Source organism: Gossypium hirsutum, chromosome D12 (assembly GCF_007990345.1).
Source record: "Gossypium hirsutum isolate 1008001.06 chromosome D12, Gossypium_hirsutum_v2.1, whole genome shotgun sequence".
Lineage (NCBI taxonomy): Eukaryota > Viridiplantae > Streptophyta > Magnoliopsida > Malvales > Malvaceae > Gossypium > Gossypium hirsutum.
In genome coordinates, this window is record NC_053448.1 from 51,928,117 (window position 1) to 51,946,373 (window position 18,257).

General features: G+C 37.0%; 3 protein-coding genes across 3 annotated transcripts; 2 read left to right on the top strand and 1 right to left on the bottom strand.

Annotated features, from left to right (window-relative positions):
- Positions 1-432: 432 nt before the first annotated feature.
- On the top strand, positions 433-5,844 carry LOC107946470 (phosphate transporter PHO1 homolog 1). Its single transcript, XM_016880812.2, has 14 exons — positions 433-988; positions 1,073-1,367; positions 1,679-2,099; positions 2,227-2,275; positions 2,374-2,445; positions 2,737-2,866; positions 3,449-3,569; positions 3,650-3,899; positions 3,990-4,094; positions 4,197-4,241; positions 4,332-4,484; positions 4,595-4,873; positions 5,230-5,366; positions 5,498-5,844. The coding sequence occupies exons 1-14, from the start codon at positions 665-667 to the stop codon at positions 5,586-5,588; spliced, it is 2,472 nt and encodes an 823-aa protein (XP_016736301.2). The 5' UTR covers positions 433-664; the 3' UTR covers positions 5,589-5,844.
- A 1,665-nt stretch (positions 5,845-7,509) lies between these two features.
- Positions 7,510-10,252, top strand: LOC107946471 (uncharacterized). The gene is made up of 4 exons (XM_016880813.2): positions 7,510-7,762; positions 7,851-7,959; positions 8,827-8,955; positions 10,031-10,252. Exons 1-4 carry the CDS (start codon positions 7,635-7,637, stop codon positions 10,109-10,111), a joined length of 447 nt encoding a protein of 148 aa, XP_016736302.2. The 5' UTR covers positions 7,510-7,634; the 3' UTR covers positions 10,112-10,252.
- A 620-nt stretch (positions 10,253-10,872) lies between these two features.
- Positions 10,873-16,422, bottom strand: LOC107946473 (tRNA(adenine(34)) deaminase, chloroplastic). Its single transcript, XM_016880815.2, has 4 exons — positions 12,629-16,422; positions 12,455-12,542; positions 11,628-11,755; positions 10,873-11,423 (listed from the first exon to the last, which is right to left on the bottom strand). The coding sequence occupies exons 1-4, from the start codon at positions 16,114-16,116 to the stop codon at positions 11,141-11,143; spliced, it is 3,987 nt and encodes a 1,328-aa protein (XP_016736304.2). The 5' UTR covers positions 16,117-16,422; the 3' UTR covers positions 10,873-11,140.
- Positions 16,423-18,257: the final 1,835 nt, after the last annotated feature.

Here is an 18,257-nt window from a genome sequence, read left to right on the forward strand (position 1 = left end):
TCGGTAACCCATATGTAACGACAGATTGATAGATTCGATTTGTATAAGCTGTGTACATCTGAAGTGGTCTCAGAAATTGAATATATAATTAGGTGGATCAACTTCTTATCGTATTAAGTGAGTGCTTGGAAATAATTGAAACCTTTTAGTTATCCTGAATTAGTGGAAATCAGGTTGGTCTAATGACAGGTCTCCTTTGTGTTATTGTAAATCAACTAGCCAATCAGCTTCAATATTTTTCACTACCCAGCAGCTTACCTCCTGACTTGCCAAAGAGACAGGGTGCCCCTCTTTCATATTAAGTGTTTTTAGAACTCCTAAACGTAAAAGACAGATTAGCTTATATTATATATAACAATGTACGTATTATTGTCATCATAAAACAGAATTATGGAATAGGGAATGGTCCCACTGCCATCCACTTTAAATTCCCTCTCCAACTCCGTCAAAATCTTCATGAGAACATGTTGTCCATTTCATCAAGTAAAAAAAACATCTGGTAGGGATTTGGCCATTTTCCGGTGAACATCCACCCCAACAACACCTTTCAAGTTTCAAGTGGAGGAAGGATAATAATAAGTGCAAAGGATATTTTAGAATGTGCTGTGGTACGGGCACATCAACCATATTCCCTTCCTAGTTCCTTCTCCATATATAAATAATAATGGTGTCTTCCCGTAAACACTCACTCAGCAATTCCTATTCCAATTTACCTATTGTGCCACTGTCACCACTTGCTCTCCTCTCCCAAGATCAAGATAGAAACATGGTCAAGTTCTCAAAGCAGTTCGAAGGGCAGCTTGTTCCCGAGTGGAAAGAAGCTTTTGTTGATTATTGGCAACTCAAAAAGGACCTCAAGAAAATACGTCTCCTTAATAATAATACTTCTACCAATACTCATCAAATCACTTCTTTTCCCCATAATCTCTTGTCTTCAATCAGCACGTTTGGTTTATTTGGCCGACGTAGAGACCAGGGTGCCATTCAAGTACTCTTTGGCTCCCTCTGCTCAAAGTTTATTTACTTTTTAACGTTTGTCATGTTGGAACTAATTGATGGGGGGTGTGGACAGGTTCACAAGCGACTGACCGCTTCGGCTAGCAAAGGAGGAGATTTGTTGTATGAGACAGAATTGCTAGAGCAGTTTGCTGATACTGATGCTGCCAAAGAATTTTTTGAATGTTTGGACATGCAACTTAACAAAGTGAACCAGTTTTATAAAACAAAGGAGAAAGAGTTCCTGGAAAGAGGAGAATGTTTGAAGAAACAAATGCAGATTCTGAGTGAGCTCAAAACTATTATCAAGCAACAGCAGTGCCGCAAAGGAGAGGAGGAGGACGCCTCCATTTCCTGCTCTATCTCTTGCGGTATTATTTCTATCTATTTCATGTTTCAACCGACTTCTTGTGTTTATAAGAGAACAACATTTTCCTTTCCTTCCTTCCGTTTTCCATCCACGTCCACAATCATAAAATATTTACTTAACATGTCCTTTTTTACCATATGTAAGGTTTGCTAGATTGTAATGTAATGAAAAGAAAAAGAAATAATTAGAAAATAACTAAGGAAGGGGGATGAACTATACAGAAAACTATAAAATTCTCAAAGACCTGCAACAAGGGACTGACAACTGGACCACTATTAATATTGAACAAGTCTCTGTTTTCGTTGTATGCAGAGGAGGACTCTGTCAAGGACAGGACAGAGCAAGAACAACAGCAGCAAGACAGCTTCACGGATGAATTGGAGAGAAATGAAGTGCCCTTTTCAGACTCTCCAACATCAGATGAGATCGGGAAACCAACGGATATCTATATGAAAACAGAGAAAGGAAAATTAAGAACGCTGTCAGGTCGTGTTTTCAGTTTCCAGGGAAAGAGCTTAAGAATAAACATTCCTCTCACAACACCATCTCGTACCTTCTCCGCTATCAGTTACCTTGTTTGGGACGATTTAGTCAACCAGTCTTCAAAGAAATGTGGACCTCAAGGGGGTGGTAAGCTGCATATCAACAAGTCCAAGCTGCATCATGCTCAGAAGATGATCAAAGGAGCTTTCTTAGAGCTATATAAAGGATTGGGTTATCTCAAAACTTACAGGTAGGTGTAGCTATCATCATTCCTCACAAGTCAAAAAGTCCAACATATTCCTCCCATGATTATATTACCCAATTCATAATGAGCACGACAGCCTTAACCCCTTTTTTGCTCTAACTATGATTTTCAGGCACTTGAACATGCTTGCTTTTATAAAAATTCTCAAGAAGTTTGACAAAGTAAGTAAAATCTTATTGAGTCCTTACAGTGATTATTCCATTTCCATTTACATAAATAACTAAAGATGAACTCCCTTGTCTACAAATGGACTTTTCAGGTTACCGAAAAGCAAGTTCTTCCCGTCTATCTTAAAGTAGTGGAGAGTTCCTATTTCAACAGCTCAGATAAGGTAAGGAACTGAAGCAAAAAAAAAAATTAGCTAGTAAAAATCCAGGTGCCTGTCAGTCAGGCATTGGTCTGTTAGGCAAAATATATTTCCAAGAGTTTTTTTATGCTTGCCACTAGTTATTTATTCGTCTGGTTATTAATATTTTCCGACAATGTTAAGTGGCTATTGATTCCGTATTGCGTGTCAGCAAAAGCACATCTAGTATTTATGTAAAATCAAAACATAGATATGGTTGTCTGATATGTTTTGGGTACAAGTTGGTAATCTGCTTATTAGTCTCGGAAATGACAGGTAATGAACTTATCAGATGAAGTTGAGGATCTATTTATCATGCATTTTGCTGATGAAGATCGCAGGAAGGGTATGAAATATCTCAGACCACGACAGCGTAAAGAATCACATGCTGTAACCTTCTTCATTGGTTAGTTCCTCCACCTTTTCGCAAAACTAGGATTAACAACAGCGAAATGTTTTTTCTCTAAGAAAAGAATAACTTTAACTCAAATGATATTTCCCTCAACCAATCCTTTTTGGTGGAAAGCTACTTTGCCAAAAGATTGGTTTTAGAGAAGCAAAAGCATCGACCCATTGGGCCACTAGATTTAAAAATGAAGTTCACTTTATTGATGGACAATAAAGCATAGTTTCATGCTTCAGACAAATTTGACCGTACATGGATTCATCCTTTAAACTAGCAGCCCATTAACACAGCATCCAGCACTATTCAGTTCCCAGTGTGCCGTACCAGTGTATATTGCATCTTGCTTGGACACTTCTAAATCTAGGACTCATCTCTATCATCATGTTATACACAACACATTAACAAGTCCATTTTATTGTGCATGATCCAAGACTAGATTCTAGATAAATATCTAATATATATTTCCATCATATCATATCAGACATCCCAACTGAACAAATTTTAATGCAACACTTGTGTTCCTAGATTGCCTACTTAGAATTTGAATTCAACTAATTGGTTTGAAGTTTTAAACATGCTCAGGGCTCTTCGCTGGGTGTTTCGTGGCCCTTCTCGCCGGATACATCATTATGGCTCACATCACTGGGATGTATAGAAGACAACCAGATTCAATTTATATGGAAACAACCTACCCTGTACTTAGGCAAGTGGCGAGCTTCGACATGTTTTTAGATATGTAGAGTTCTTATGCTCTAACGTCTGATCAATACTCTCTTTCTGCAGCATGTTCAGTCTGTTGTTCCTACACTTCTTTTTGTATGGTTGCAACATTTTCATGTGGAGAAAAGCTCGTATCAATTACAGCTTCATCTTTGAGTTAGCTCCCACCAAGGAGCTTAAGTACAGAGATGTTTTCTTAATCTGTGCTACTTCAATGACAGCTATTGTTGGAATCATGTTTGTTCACTTATCACTGGTTACAAAAGGGTATTCATACGCCCAGGTTCAAGCAATACCCGGTCTCCTCTTATTGGTAAATTCCCAACCTTAAGGCACTTCTTTGGATGCAAATCTGTTGGCTGGTCATACCGCAGATGTTTTTAACTTTCTCCACCGTGAGCAGGCCTTCGTTTTATTGCTAGTCTGCCCCTTCAACATCTTCTACCATTCAAGTCGTTATCGTCTCCTTGGTGTGATACGTAACATAATTTTATCACCTCTCTACAAGGTACTTAATTTATAACTGGGGTGTTGTAGGTAGCCAAACCTTTTCAAGTTGGCTAAAGATGAAAATTCTGTTTCCTAATTAATTACAACTATTTGTTTGCAGGTTGTGATGTTGGATTTCTTCATGGCTGATCAACTTTGTAGTCAGGTTGGTTTAACTGCTGATTAAGTACTGTGAAGGCACAGAGAATCATGATAACTAGCTGATCTGACAGTAAGGCATATTCTTGAACTGTAGGTGCCAATGCTTAGGAACCTCGAGTATGTGGCTTGTTATTACATAACTGGAAGCTACAAAACTCAAGACTACGAATATTGCATGAGAGCCAAGCATTACAGAGATCTTGCTTATGCAGTGTCCTTCCTACCTTATTACTGGAGAGCCATGCAGGTATATTTTTTCTCCCCGGAACTTGGTAGTTCCAACTTTGCCGTATTCCATATTTTGGTTGAGACTAACTAATCTGATGTGACCAAAAATGTGTTTCGACTGGCTCGCAGTGTGCCCGACGGTGGTTTGATGAAGGGCAGACCAATCACCTTGTCAATCTAGGTAAATATGTATCAGCCATGTTAGCAGCAGGGGCCAAAGTGGCGTACGAGAAAGAAAGGAGCATCGGATGGCTATGTCTTGTAGTTGTCATGTCAAGTGCTGCAACAGTGTACCAGTTGTATTGGGACTTTGTAAAGGACTGGGGTTTGCTTCAAATGAATTCCAAGAACCCTTGGCTAAGGAATGAACTAATGCTTCGTCGAAAGTTCATTTACTACTTCTCCATGGTATGGTTACACCCTCCTCTCACTTCCCCTGCCTGCTACTAGAAAAAAACAAAATGTTATACCCCTTAAAACATATTTGCCATTGGCAGTGCATGAGAGCTAATCTATCAAGGAGGAGAATAAGAATAAACATTATCTGAAAATGAATATTGATAATGCCATTTCACAAACAAAAGTAAGATTCTTGGTCTTACTCGGAAGCAAATATGAAAACAAAAGAGATAGCCAGATAGGTGAAGTAATGGATAATGTCAGAAATTACAATACACATTAGGAACACAAGTAGAGATCATCTAAGAAACAAGAAATTAAAATAATTGGAGCCTGTTTTGAACAAAATTTTGCATGACATGCAGGGATTGAACCTTATCCTCAGGCTGGCTTGGCTGCAAACAGTTGTCCATTCAACCTTTGAACATGTTGATTACAGGGTAACCGGACTGTTTTTGGCGGCGCTTGAGGTGATTAGAAGAGGACTGTGGAATTTCTACAGGTAATAAATTATAAACCCATTTTGTTTAATATATATTTGCTGAATCTTTGCAAGTGTAGCCCAACAAGCACACGCAGAACATTTCATTTCAACTTGAGAAATGGTAATGACCAAATCTTGCAATGGTCCAGGTTGGAGAATGAGCATCTAAATAACGCTGGCAAGTTCAGGGCAGTAAAGACAGTACCACTTCCCTTTCATGAAGTAGATGAGGAAGAGTGATGCCCATTGGCAAAAGTGGGTCTCGCTATTGGATTCAGATCAATCACATAATTCTTTTATCAGCAGAATTTTCCAGGTGGAACCATGCTGTTGTGGTTGTTGTTGTTGTTGTTGTTGTTGATGGTGATTTTATTCAAGTTAATTAACAAGGCATAAACTTGCTTGTTATTGTTCCAAAGAAATTGGACAACAGTTTATACTTGTATAAAAATTCTTCAACAAGCAATAGAAATTTATGCAACTCACTCTTTTTGCATTTTTCATTTCTTCTGTAATTAACTTGGTACCAGCTTCTTACATTCAAAATTGTTTAAGGAGTTTATGGTAGCTCTTGTATTTTTCCCTTTCATAAGCAAAAAAGTTGACGAAATAAATAATGAGGGGCATGTTGAATAAATAATATGATACTTTTGCAAGGCCTTTCCACAGGGAGGGGGGAATATGAGGTGCTTCTACAAAAAAAAAATGTCTTCAAACCTTTAAGAGAACTTGATAAATAATCCTTACTCCCTTCAAAAATAATTAAAATAGAAAACACCAACAGTCGCAAATAATAAAAGGATTAACTAAACTACTACTCACTAAATTATAGATAAGTTCTCATTTTGGTCATTGAACTATTCAAAAATTTTCATTTAAGTTACTAAACTATTCAAAAGTTTGTATATAAGTCAATAGGTTGTTAAGTTCCTTTTTTTTTTAAGTTCTGCTAGTGAGCTCCAGGAGACAATTTGACAATCAGTACGATGAATTAATATCAATCGACGAGTAGAAGAATATACCTTAAATTCAAGTTTATTTGACAGTCTGTGTCAAAAATCAGAAAAAAAATATATTTGGATTTTGGTTCGTAGATTCATGATGTCTAAAGCTATTTCATGCAAAAATCAGAAAAGAAAGCTTTCGATTGGTGCACGCAGTGTGAATCGAAAAAGCTATAAACATCAATTTTAACAACTTAGTGACTCAAATGATAACTTTCGAATAGTTCAATGATCAAATTGAAACTTTTTCTAGTTAAATGATTAAAACGAAAACTTACTCATAGTTTAGTAAGTAATGGTGTAGTTTACTCATAATTAAAAAGAAAAAAGAAAGAAAAATAAAAACTCTATATTGACTAGAGGTGTTCATGGGCTAAGTCAAGTTCTGTTCGGGCCTAAGCATAATATTTGCACACTTTATGCTTGTCTAAATCAACTGGCCCAAATATGGGCTTAAAAGTTTGCCTAAGTCCACTCATATTTTAGAAAGTAAATTAAAATTTATATTTATTTTAATATTTAATAATTTTATTTTTTTATATATTATAGTTTTATATAAAGGTATCTTATATTATTTAAAATTTTACATTATAGTAGTATTATATATTACTATAGATTTAATTTTTATGTGTTACAAACTACTTAATATATAAAAATAACGTAATATGAAACATTACAAATTATAAAATCCGGTCGGGTAAGTTGGGATCGAGCCTTTAATGTTCAAGTCCAAGCTTGACTCATATTTTAAGTGGGCCTAATTTTTTTGCCCAAGCTCATTTTTCTAGCCTAATTCTTTTGTCCAAATCCTCTTAAATTTCAAGCGAGCCTTAGTGAGTAGCCCGACCATGAAGAGCTCTAGTCTTGACACCCAAGATTGGGTTCACTAACTATAGGTTTTTTTTGTCACCTAACTATGAAAAGTTTCAAAGTAGTCACTCAATTATTAGTAAAATTTTTTTTGGTCACCTAACTATGAAAAGTTACAAAATGGTCACTCAATTATTCAACTGTCTGTTTTGTTCACTCAATTATCTTGGATTTTTTGTATTTCCATTGTTAGGTTAGCCAACTAGTGACCCAAAAAGATAAAATTGAATAGTTAAGTAACTATTTTGTAACTTTTCATAGTTGGGTAACTAAAAGAGAAAAATCCATAGTCGGGTGACCTTTGCTGTAATTTACCCAATTGTCAATCTAGTGGAGACACAGAGTAATACCTGTTAAGCATATTCATCCTTTCTCACTCCAACTCCAGCTGCTACTCAATACAACACATACAATGGCTTCAGCAACATGCAGTATCTTCTTCTCCTCCTCTCTTTCTTTTCCAAAAGTCTCCTCTCACTCTTCCGATTACAAACTCATCACTTCCCTTCCATTTTTCTGTTCTTTCAGCCCAATTTCCAGGTATTCCTTTATTTCGGGATTTTTTTTAAAAAATGTCTTCCCCTTGTTTTGCTTTCAAATTCACTGACTTTTTTGTTCTTATTTACAGCCTGAAACTTTCACATCACTCGCTTCCGGTGCTACCCAAGCGAGCATTTCGGGTTTTGGCTTCTGATTCTACAACGGACCCACATGAAATTACGGATAGTTCCGGCGCTGTATGATATATTTCACTTTTTCTCTTCTCTAATACCTTTTTGAGCTTCCTTATTCCTGCTACTCTTTTCTTACTCTCCATATATCTTGGAAATATATTAGTCTTGCTCATATAAATCGTAATCGGCAGAAAATTTTCATAAATATATTAGTCCTTTGGTAAATCAGTTTGAAGTGAGGAGAATTGCCCATTCGGAAAAGGGTTTACACAAAGGATTACTTTTGCACTTGGTATTGTTCTATTGATTTACCTTCACTACAACCATCACACCTCTTTATAAATATGGAAACTAATCAATATATATAATAATTCCATGCTTAATCATCACAATCACCTTGCTATAACTCAATGTGACTTCCTTTCTTCAGCATCTGGTTTGATTATAATTTACAATTCAAATTAGCATAAGATCAGATTGTGCACTTGAGAGGTTGGCCATATTTGGAGATGCCAAGTATATTGGGTGCGGTGCGTTTAGTTTATTTTTTTTCTTAGGCTACAATATTGCTGCAGTATCTAATGTTACCGCCACCTCTGTTTTTACATTAATCGCAGGTAAATGCACCGCCCATCCAAACTTACCCTCAGTTTTTCTTTTTAAGACACTCATGTAAAATTCGCTTTTCCCAACGTCTCTTACAATTCTTGGATTTCTCTGTATGATGAGTGTGCAATTACTGTGACAGTATAGGAGTTCTCTAATTGCACTTCAAAAAATTCAAGAAAGTATGTTGTACTATAGTTCTCCTTGTAGGTGATTAGAGATGCTCTGGTGATGTTTTGCATTATATTGCTAGAGATCATGCAACACCTACAAACCTGTTAATTGGTCATAGGTTTTTATTTGTCATGCATGATCTTTGTGCAGGAATCAACTATTGACACAAAATTACCAAGAAGAAGTTTACTAGTCCAGTTCACTTGTGGGGAATGTGGTGAAAGAACAGAGAGACTCATAAACCGCTTGGCCTATGAACGGGGACTTGTGTATGTACAGGTATTTTTCCTTTTTTATTTATCCTTTTTCCTATCAGGAAAAGGTTCTTATTGTATGTTTCTGGATAATTAAATGGGTTTAAATATACATCCATTTGAACTGATTGAGACTTTTTATGCTCATATTAATGTTGTAAATATATTTTTGAAAAAAAAAAGATGTAATCTAGCAGTGTTAGGTTTGCATACATGAACCGTTTTTTTCTTACTTCTGCAAAAGATTAACCCAGTCCTTCATGTGCGAAACCCTTTCAATTGCTACTGTCAATGTTTTCAGCATAAATAATTTAGAAGATAGGCCTTTCTATAGCAATATAAATCACGGTGATATGAAAATATATGTTTGATTCAGTCCACTCTGATTTTTTCGATTTTCATAAAAGTTATAGAAATGAATGTTGACCTGAATGCGTGGTGAGATTTACATTTTTCTCCATTGGAATTAAGCATGCTAGTGGTTCATTTGATTTCCAGTTTATAGGCTAGTATAATACTGATTCCTACTAGTATTATGGTGCTTGTGCGTTTGACATGCCACGATGTTATCCCATAGTTCATTTATTATTTAACATTTACACCCTATTTCTACTAGATCAAAGCTGAGGATTAGGCATGATTTGGCATTTTTCATTGCCCTGCATAACCTGTGAATTTGGTGGCCCTGTGCGTGGAAAACAAGCTTGAGGATTGAAACCATCTCATATGTATATATTTTTTAATTTGAATGAAGCATTCTAACTGCTGCTTTAATTTCTTGCATGTGAAAGATGAATGTCTAATTTTTATCTGGAAAACCTCTAGAAGTGATTTTAAGATTTTTTTATTATTGAGAACAAAGCTGCGCTTTCTCATTTTTGGTTTGTACTTGGTGCTTTTGCATTTTCTTTCTGCAAAAGAAGTAAATAAAAACCAAAGCAAATAACCGAAGTATGAATCAAAGGAAGCCAAGGCTTTATGTTAAAGTTGTTCTGGACTTCAGCAATAGTTACATGTGTTGGCAGAATAATTAGTAATGATCCTTTAAATTAAGAAAAATGCTTTTGACCACCTGACCAAAAGAAAGTGCTTCTTATCAGTGTGCAGGGTGTCTTCAATATCACAAATTAGCTGACAATCTCGGCCTTGTTGTTGAGTATGACTTAAGGGATGAAATGTGAAGACAGATCAAGTTAAACCAGCGACATATATATATATATATTCATGATGACAGTTATGGTACAAATTAATCTTCATTCTCATCAGCCATGTACTAATCGGGTGGATAAGCAATAAAATGCAACCAATGTTTTGGTTATTCAGCTTTGGTGTTATTCATATCTATTTCTATTAAGTCTTCAAATTTTATATCATTATCATTACCATTATGTATAAGTGTACTTAAACTTCACTTGAGGGACATAGACATATGTATGTATGTATCATGTATGCATAAATCGTAGGTAATTATTACCCACTACTCTGTTTTTGGTTTTTCTTTTTCTTCACAGATCTGTTTAGTGTTTCTTACTACTATTTCCCTATCTCAAACAAACTCAAACATTTGTCAGATTCTTACCATCCTCTTCTGAACACCTCTGTTTTAGTTTTCTTACTCCCTCGCAAAGTTTGAACACTTTTTTTTTGCTAAACTAATTTAAATAACCCTTAAATTTTACTACTTTATTTAAATTAAGTCCTACGTTTTGTACAAAACTCGCATTTTAATAAGCCCTTGAACCTTGAACTTATATATGAATGAACCTAAACATAAATCACGCTTCCACTTGAAACTGGGGCTTACTTTCGTATAGATAGGGTCTATTAAGGCGTGAAGAAAGTATAGAAGGTTATCAAAATAAAGCAGTAAAATTCAAGAGTTGTTTTAATGTTTTAGCCAGATTTTACCCTCTGAAGTGCCTCTAAAGAAAATACAAATGGGTAACAAAACCCCTTAAAATACGCTTTTTTTGTTAAATGCTGTTGGGTTGAACATTTCCAACAGAAATGACTAAAAAAAATAACCTTCTCAGCCATGATTGTCAATAATTGCAAACCCTCATACCATGTTCAACTGTTCATGTAGCAAAGAGTACCCGCTGTCCACGCTGTTAATTTGATTTGAAGAAAATTTGCATTTCATTCTTAAAATACGTTAGAACCTAATAAAAGGGGGGGGGGAGGAAGGTATGCTGTTTCCCTACAGTAGCTCACAAACAGAACATCAAATGGAAGGCATCATGAATCCTGGTAAAGAGTTTTGATCGGTGACTTGTTGTTATGGGAAGACAAGATGATGATGATGATGAGAGCTGCTCTGTATTCTTTCCCTTATTCTTTCTCCTAAGCTGGAAAAATTGTTGCATCATGTCGGCACATTCCGATGCCAATACCCCCCGTCTGATTCCCATATTTGGGTGGAACGGATGGACTGGAGCTGCTGGCTTGTCTGTCTGTTCTGACCCATTTCCTCCTCTTTCATCGGGGAAAAGTCTGCAAATATTAGGTAATTCCCTCAGGAAAAATAGAAGTTCCTATTCTAATCATCAGAATTTTTGTTTTGGCAAGAATGCCATGTTGCAATTTTCATACCAGGGAAATGTATAAATTCATGTTGAATAACATTTAAATCTCACAGTACTAACAAAAATCACCGGGACTGGTGACAGGTAAAGAATTTATTGTCATAACTCATACCTTATCCAGCTACCATCTGCTCCTAGAAGCTTATTGGGAGCTCCCCACACAAGAGTGTCAATTCTTGCCTGAAGTATTGCTCCGGCACACATAGGACATGGTTCAAGTGTGACATAAAGTGTTGTATCCTACAGAGGCAAAAGATTCAGTTACAAAAATGAGTTACCAAAATGGCTCGACTCAGGAGATGGGAGCACCTATAGAAACATCACTTGCCTAAAGAAACAATCCAATATTATAGACCGTCTGAAATAATAGTATTCTTTACTAGAAATGTTAATAGAACCATTATTTAAAAAAGGAAAAGGGAAGACATTTGATCTAATATTACAACATTGAAACAAAAGCATGAATTTTCCTCATATGAAGGATCACAATGAAACAGAAAGACTGTTAGAATTTTAGAGAAATTATATTCCTTTATCAAGGATGATACATCATCATTCGGATATAAAATTGAATGAATTTTTAGGAAATAGTAGCAGGTTGGTTAGCAAGTAACTATGAAGCTAACAATCTTTAGACAATTAGGTTCATTGCAATTTGCAAGTTAGGAGATGGCATTGCCAGTTACTGCACTTCAAGAGCAATGAAAAAGGCACAAGTATTTTGCAGGGAACATTTCTCATTTGTCAATTAGCCATACTTAAACATACCATCCATGTTATTAGAGAAAATTATATGCACATATCTTTTAGATGTTTTCGCAGCAAATTGCCTGGTCAGAGGTGAAACTAAAATTTCAATGAACTACAACTTTAGATGCTTTGACATTCCCCTCCATCAAAAAATTAATACATTTCAGAACAGCAAAGAAGAAATAGTACCGCAAGCCTCCATGAATGTAGGATGCTCGAAGCTTCCCGTATACAGATCATTTCTGCATGGGCAGTTGAATCCCGTAATTCCTCTACCCTGAAATATAGATCATCAATTAAAAAATTGTTAAGAAATAATAACAGACCAATCAAATGACAAGCATGTCAGTTTATTGAACTTACAAGTTACGTCCACGAGCAATTATCTTCCCATGCTGCACTAGTACTGCCCCAACAGGCACCTCCCAAGAATCAGCAGCTTTCTTGGCTTCCAGCAATGCTTCTCTCATAAACATTTCATCAATTTTTTGTTGCTCGCGCTCAAGTCTATATGCCTCTTCCCATTCATCAAATCTGTCTCTTGGGACTTGTTTGGTCCGTTGAAGCTTTCTTTGTTTTAATTCCCCCTCCTTACCTTGAGACCCTGATGCTTCAGCTAATCTTGCACCAACAGGTTGTTCCATCACCCTTACTGAACCACTTCCCTTGGTATCAACTTTATCAGTTTCTGAAATCTCTTCTACAACAAGAGGTGTTCTTGTGCTTCCGGCTGGTAATGGTAGAGATGACTGTACTACCTCCTTGCCTGAAGAGGCTACCTCAAAGCTACTCTCATCATGTTTTACCTTCTGTGAGGTCAAAGAAATAACTTCTGATGCAGGCGCAGTTTCTAATGTATTAGAAGATGGTGAAATGTTTCCTTCGAGGGGTCTTACTTTTTCAGTTGACCTCATTGAGTCAGAGAAATCTCCTTCACCTTGAGTCCCTTGTCCCAACTGATAAGATACAACCTCAGAAGGTAGGCTGCTTCTTTCCCTTCTCAGGTTTTCTTCATTGTTTTCATTCTGTTCATGACCAGAAAACCATGTCTCAGTGCCAACAGACTCATTTGGTGAAGTCCTTCCTGCGGATCTAGCTGCTGAGCTAGGCGTTTGAGAACGTGAACTCCATCGTAATCGAATGATATCTCCCATAAGGGTCCACAAGGACCTGCCACTTCTCTTTATGACAGCATGCCCTGATGTGGAAATCCCCTGAGTTTCTGCTTCAGGCAGTTCCTGAACAGGTGAGTCCATTACATCCCACATTTCATCAGAGGGTCCCTTTCCTCCAGAGCCCTTCGATGACTGCCTCGAGTCATGCCTTTTAATCTTCAGTTCTTCCTTGCCATGTTGACCAGAAGGGTCTGGCCCATGCTTATCACCTTCATATGTGGAAGTGAAATCAGAAATTCTACTACCCTGTTCGACCCCAGAAGTTACTACATCATGCCTTGCCTTCTCAACAAACTCCCCAACAAATTGCAAGGAAGATTCCTCTAATCGTTGAGCAGAACCCAGAGAATCTTCATGGGTAGTCAAGTTTAAAGACTCCCCATAAGTCTCACTCCTTTTACTTGCCTCTGATTCATGGTGTGCAAACATAGTCCTTCCTCTTGAATGCAGATATGAAGTAGCAGAGCCACTTTCTGAAGTTCCACCAGAAGCCTCAGTGGAAATCCTAGTCATTGAGTCATCATGCAGGAGACCTCCAGCTATTGCTTGAGGATGAGGAGGCATCAATACGTCCTCTGTGCTCCTCTTTTCTGGTTCCGCTAAATCAACATGAGACTGTTGTTCTCGTGTTTCTGAAACCAAACTCAAATATGCTTGAAAACTAGAGCCCTCCCGTGCTTTTCCCCAAGAACTTGATACAGTAGTAGGTTTCAAGTTCTCTTTTCTTGATTTCGTTTGCTGAACTCTGCTATTAGCTTCTTTATGTACTTGACTTCTTTCATTAATCAGACCCAAAGCTGGAGTGAAATTATTTTCATGTTCGGTCAATCTTTCTCCAGAACTTGTTTGAGAATTGGTAACTAACTTAGTGTTGTCAGCATGACCAATAGATATATTTGTAATAGCTTGCATTCCTTGGCCAGGCTCAATTCTTTGAGGTAGTGTTTTATCTTTTGGAAAGCTTTGCTTCTTTGTTTCTGGATTAGAAGTGAAATTTAAACTTGAAGTATCATCCTGTTTCTTCTTTTGTGTTTCAGACTGCGATATTGAGGTTTTCTTGTTCTTGGCCTCATTAATTTCACTTGATTTTCTTCTCATTTCCAATTGTCCAGTGATCCTTTCACCCCTTTGCTGCTGTTGCTTTCTTGTCTGCTGAAAAGAACTCTGAGCCATGGTTGTATCTTCTTCCCATATCTTCATTCTAGATCCTGACCAACTCTGAACTGGATCCCTATCTTCTTCCTCAATCTTCATTCTAGATTCAGACTGCTGCTGCAAAGTAGAAATTCTTTCAGCACTGTCTCGGATTTCTGACACTTCCACATTTGCTTCTCCACCAGTGAAGTGCTTCTCTTGAGAAGTTTTGTCAACATCACTAACATGGATCTTTGATATTTCTCTAATGTCCTGGTTTTTCCTTCTAGATTCAGACTGCCTAATATGAGTATGCCCCTTTCTTATTTGCCAGTCCTTGACATCAAGTTGGTCATGGAAATTAGATCTTTTCGCATAGTCACTTTCATCATTCTTCACCCTTCTTGCATATTCATGCGAGGATTTTCCCCCAGATTGTATTTCTTCAGCAGATACTTCAGCCAGCTTCTTCTCTGACTTTTTTCTCAAATCCCAATCAACACTATTCCCCCCTCCATTATCCCTCTTCAAGCCTGTTGTCACTTGTCCCTCACTTCTGCTAATCTCATCTCCTATTGATTCTGTCACATGCCCACTGAATGATTCTTCCATGAATTGCTCGGGTTCGGGGAGTTCGGTATCACTCTCTAAGTCCCCTGAAGATGACAATGAGTAATATGATGAACAACTAGAACTCTTTGTCCTTCCCCTGAGATTCTCGGCTGTCAAGGATGACTTGCTCTCTGCCTTCCTTCTACTCTCTTCCCTCGACTCAATAGCAGTGGACTCATATTCATCCTTACAATCACTCTCCAACAAACTTGACCCAACAATTTTAGTCTTCTGCCTATAACATTCATTGGCATGGCCCCCTCTCTCCTCCAACTTCTTTCTTTGCTTTGGTCCATTGCTGCATTCATTCCCATAACTTGCTAGCTTGTCCACTTGTTTAATTTTCTTCTTCAGGCTATCGCACTTACTATCATAATCGTTTTCCTTGCTCACTTTCACTATCTTATATGAGCTCCTATTTCTTTCTGCTGCACCTAAACACTCCCCATTAACTTCCGCACTCAATAAGCTGATCATGGCCTCAGCGGCATCTACTCCACCTAACAAACACCTAGCAGCACTTTCCTCCGAAGGCACACATCTAAACCTCCCCTTAGTTTTCCTAGTAAGCATACTAGCAGTAGAAACCTCAAAAGGAGCTCGATCAAGATCACATGTTGGAAACCGCAAAAGGCAGCGGTGCCCAGCAGGTAAAATGAGCCGCCTAGAAGGCGAGCAATGAACAAGGGCAGATTGCCTTAGTCCATATAAAAAGCAAGGGGTAATAGGCAGCCTAGGGGTGGCACAGGCAAATGTGGCACAGCAACAAGCACAAGATGAGCAACACGAAGAACATGGTGATGATGATAAAGGGGTTTTGTCAAGTGATGAATTGAAAACGTTGGAAGAACAATCGTTGAATGAAAATGAAAGAGACCCATTACTCCTAAGTGACAAGACACTTGAACTAATACTGTAAGAGCTGTACATGATTGTTCGATATCGAGGTTAGGGCTTTAAGATTTACCTTGAAGGATCTGCTGGAATTCAGACTAAATCCGCATCCATATCAGGCATGTCTACATCAGATTCTCCTCATCACTTACAACATGAAAGAAAAGGGACTTTTGTTGGATTAAAAAGATTTGATATTTAGACCCCAAAGGACCAAAAGTTTGCCACTGAGGGTGAGGATGAGGATAGAGATCGTGGGGGACAAAATCGTTGAGTTACGCATTTGTGTTGGCCAAAATCGACTGAGTTCCAATAGGAACTATTTTGTTTGTTATTGTAATTGTAATAATTTCATTTATACCCAGTAAAATTCTGCTGTTGGCATGCTAAATTGCGAAAGTAAAAGTCAAAGTATAACGACTGTGTGGGCTGTGGACTCCCTCACTGTGCTCGTTGTACCTTTAACCTTTCCCCTGTGAATTATCTCACCTGATCTGGTTCTGCCTCTGGTTACCATACGACTGCAGTGACGGACATAGTGGGCTCTAATGGTAATGGCCTTAGCACCCAACCTTTAATTGGGCTATAACTCAGGATCAGGCCTTGCTTGGAACTTGGGCTATCAATCTACCCCAGATTTTATGTTATTTTATTTTATTCCATTTATTTATTCTTAATATTCTAGTTCTTGAGCCATACATTACACGTCTAGAATGAGTCTGTCATTTGTCTCTTTCACTACAAAAATATAAATTAAAGGTCAAACTATGCTTCTTGCACGCAGTTGGCAAAGAGAGAGAGAGAGAGAGAGAGAGAGAGATGGAGATAAATTACTGAATCATAAATAATATACAATATTACTTATAAACTAATAACAATAAGTCATTGGATAGAAAGTTTTGATTTTTTTCAGTTTCTAGAGTGCTTGGTGAAATTAATTAGATTATTATTTATAATCTTATATGCAAGCATTAATGATTAATTTTATGAATTTCAATACACTGGAAATATTAACTTCATATGCATAACATGAATTATCCAAATGCAATGTTTATCTCTTGTATGCTTAAAAAATTAAATCAATCTTAACATATAATTTTGTAATTCTAAGTGACATGGTCCCTAGAAAGCAAAGCAATTAATACCTGATAGTATTAGGCCAAATCAAGCCAAAATGCCAAACCTATCAATCAACCAACTGCCCCCAAAGATGCCATATAAGATCCATAGAATCTTATATTATTCATTCACATCACATTCTAATTCAGGGTCAACTAATTTATGTATTCAGATCAAAGCATGATGCAGAAAAAGCCTAAGAGCTACGGCTGATAGTCACAGCGCATGGAATTCAATTAATGCAACTACTCTATTACTATTATATTGATTAGACTCAAACAAAGTATGAATACACGTATGGCTCGGTTATTGTACGATATATAATATTATAGGTCAAGGTTTGATTTGGTACGGTCTTGGAAGCCAACCGTCTATTGCTTATTACAATATGCTGCTGATATAGCTTCTTGACTTTTACACCTTTCCCTCTCCTACACATATTAACACAGTTAGCAAAATGTCTAGCTCCAAAATCTAATTATGCCAAATTTCTTTGCAAGTAATTACATGAATATAGGTAGGTTTGGCAGTGACATATTCATTAATTATGTCCAATCTCCATTCTGCCACTTTTAGGTTAAAATGCCTTGGAAGTCCTTGTATTATACGGACTGAATCAAATAAGTCTATATTAACATTTGGTGTATAAAAAATATCTCGATTATTAATTTTTCCAACTCCAAACAAAAGATTTCATTTACAAAACCATAAATACTTCAAATATATTAAATGATATTCTTTTATCTAGTAAATGGTGATTTCATTCCAATTTGACCTTATTTGAAGGACTAATTTGATACAGTCCCAATAACACAAGGACTTCCCAGATACTTTTAGCATCTCATTCCGGTCTCCTTCAGAAGTCGGTCGGTCTCATTCCCAGATACAGTCCCAATCACACTCATTTATGGGCATATATATATATCCACTGCCTTCTGCTATCAAGACAAGAAGAAACATATAATATATACTTGCATGGGAAACTAAAAGCAACTAGGGAGGGCAGGCAGATACGTACAAATATAAGTACCCTTCATAGTTCAGAGAGGGAAAGAGGG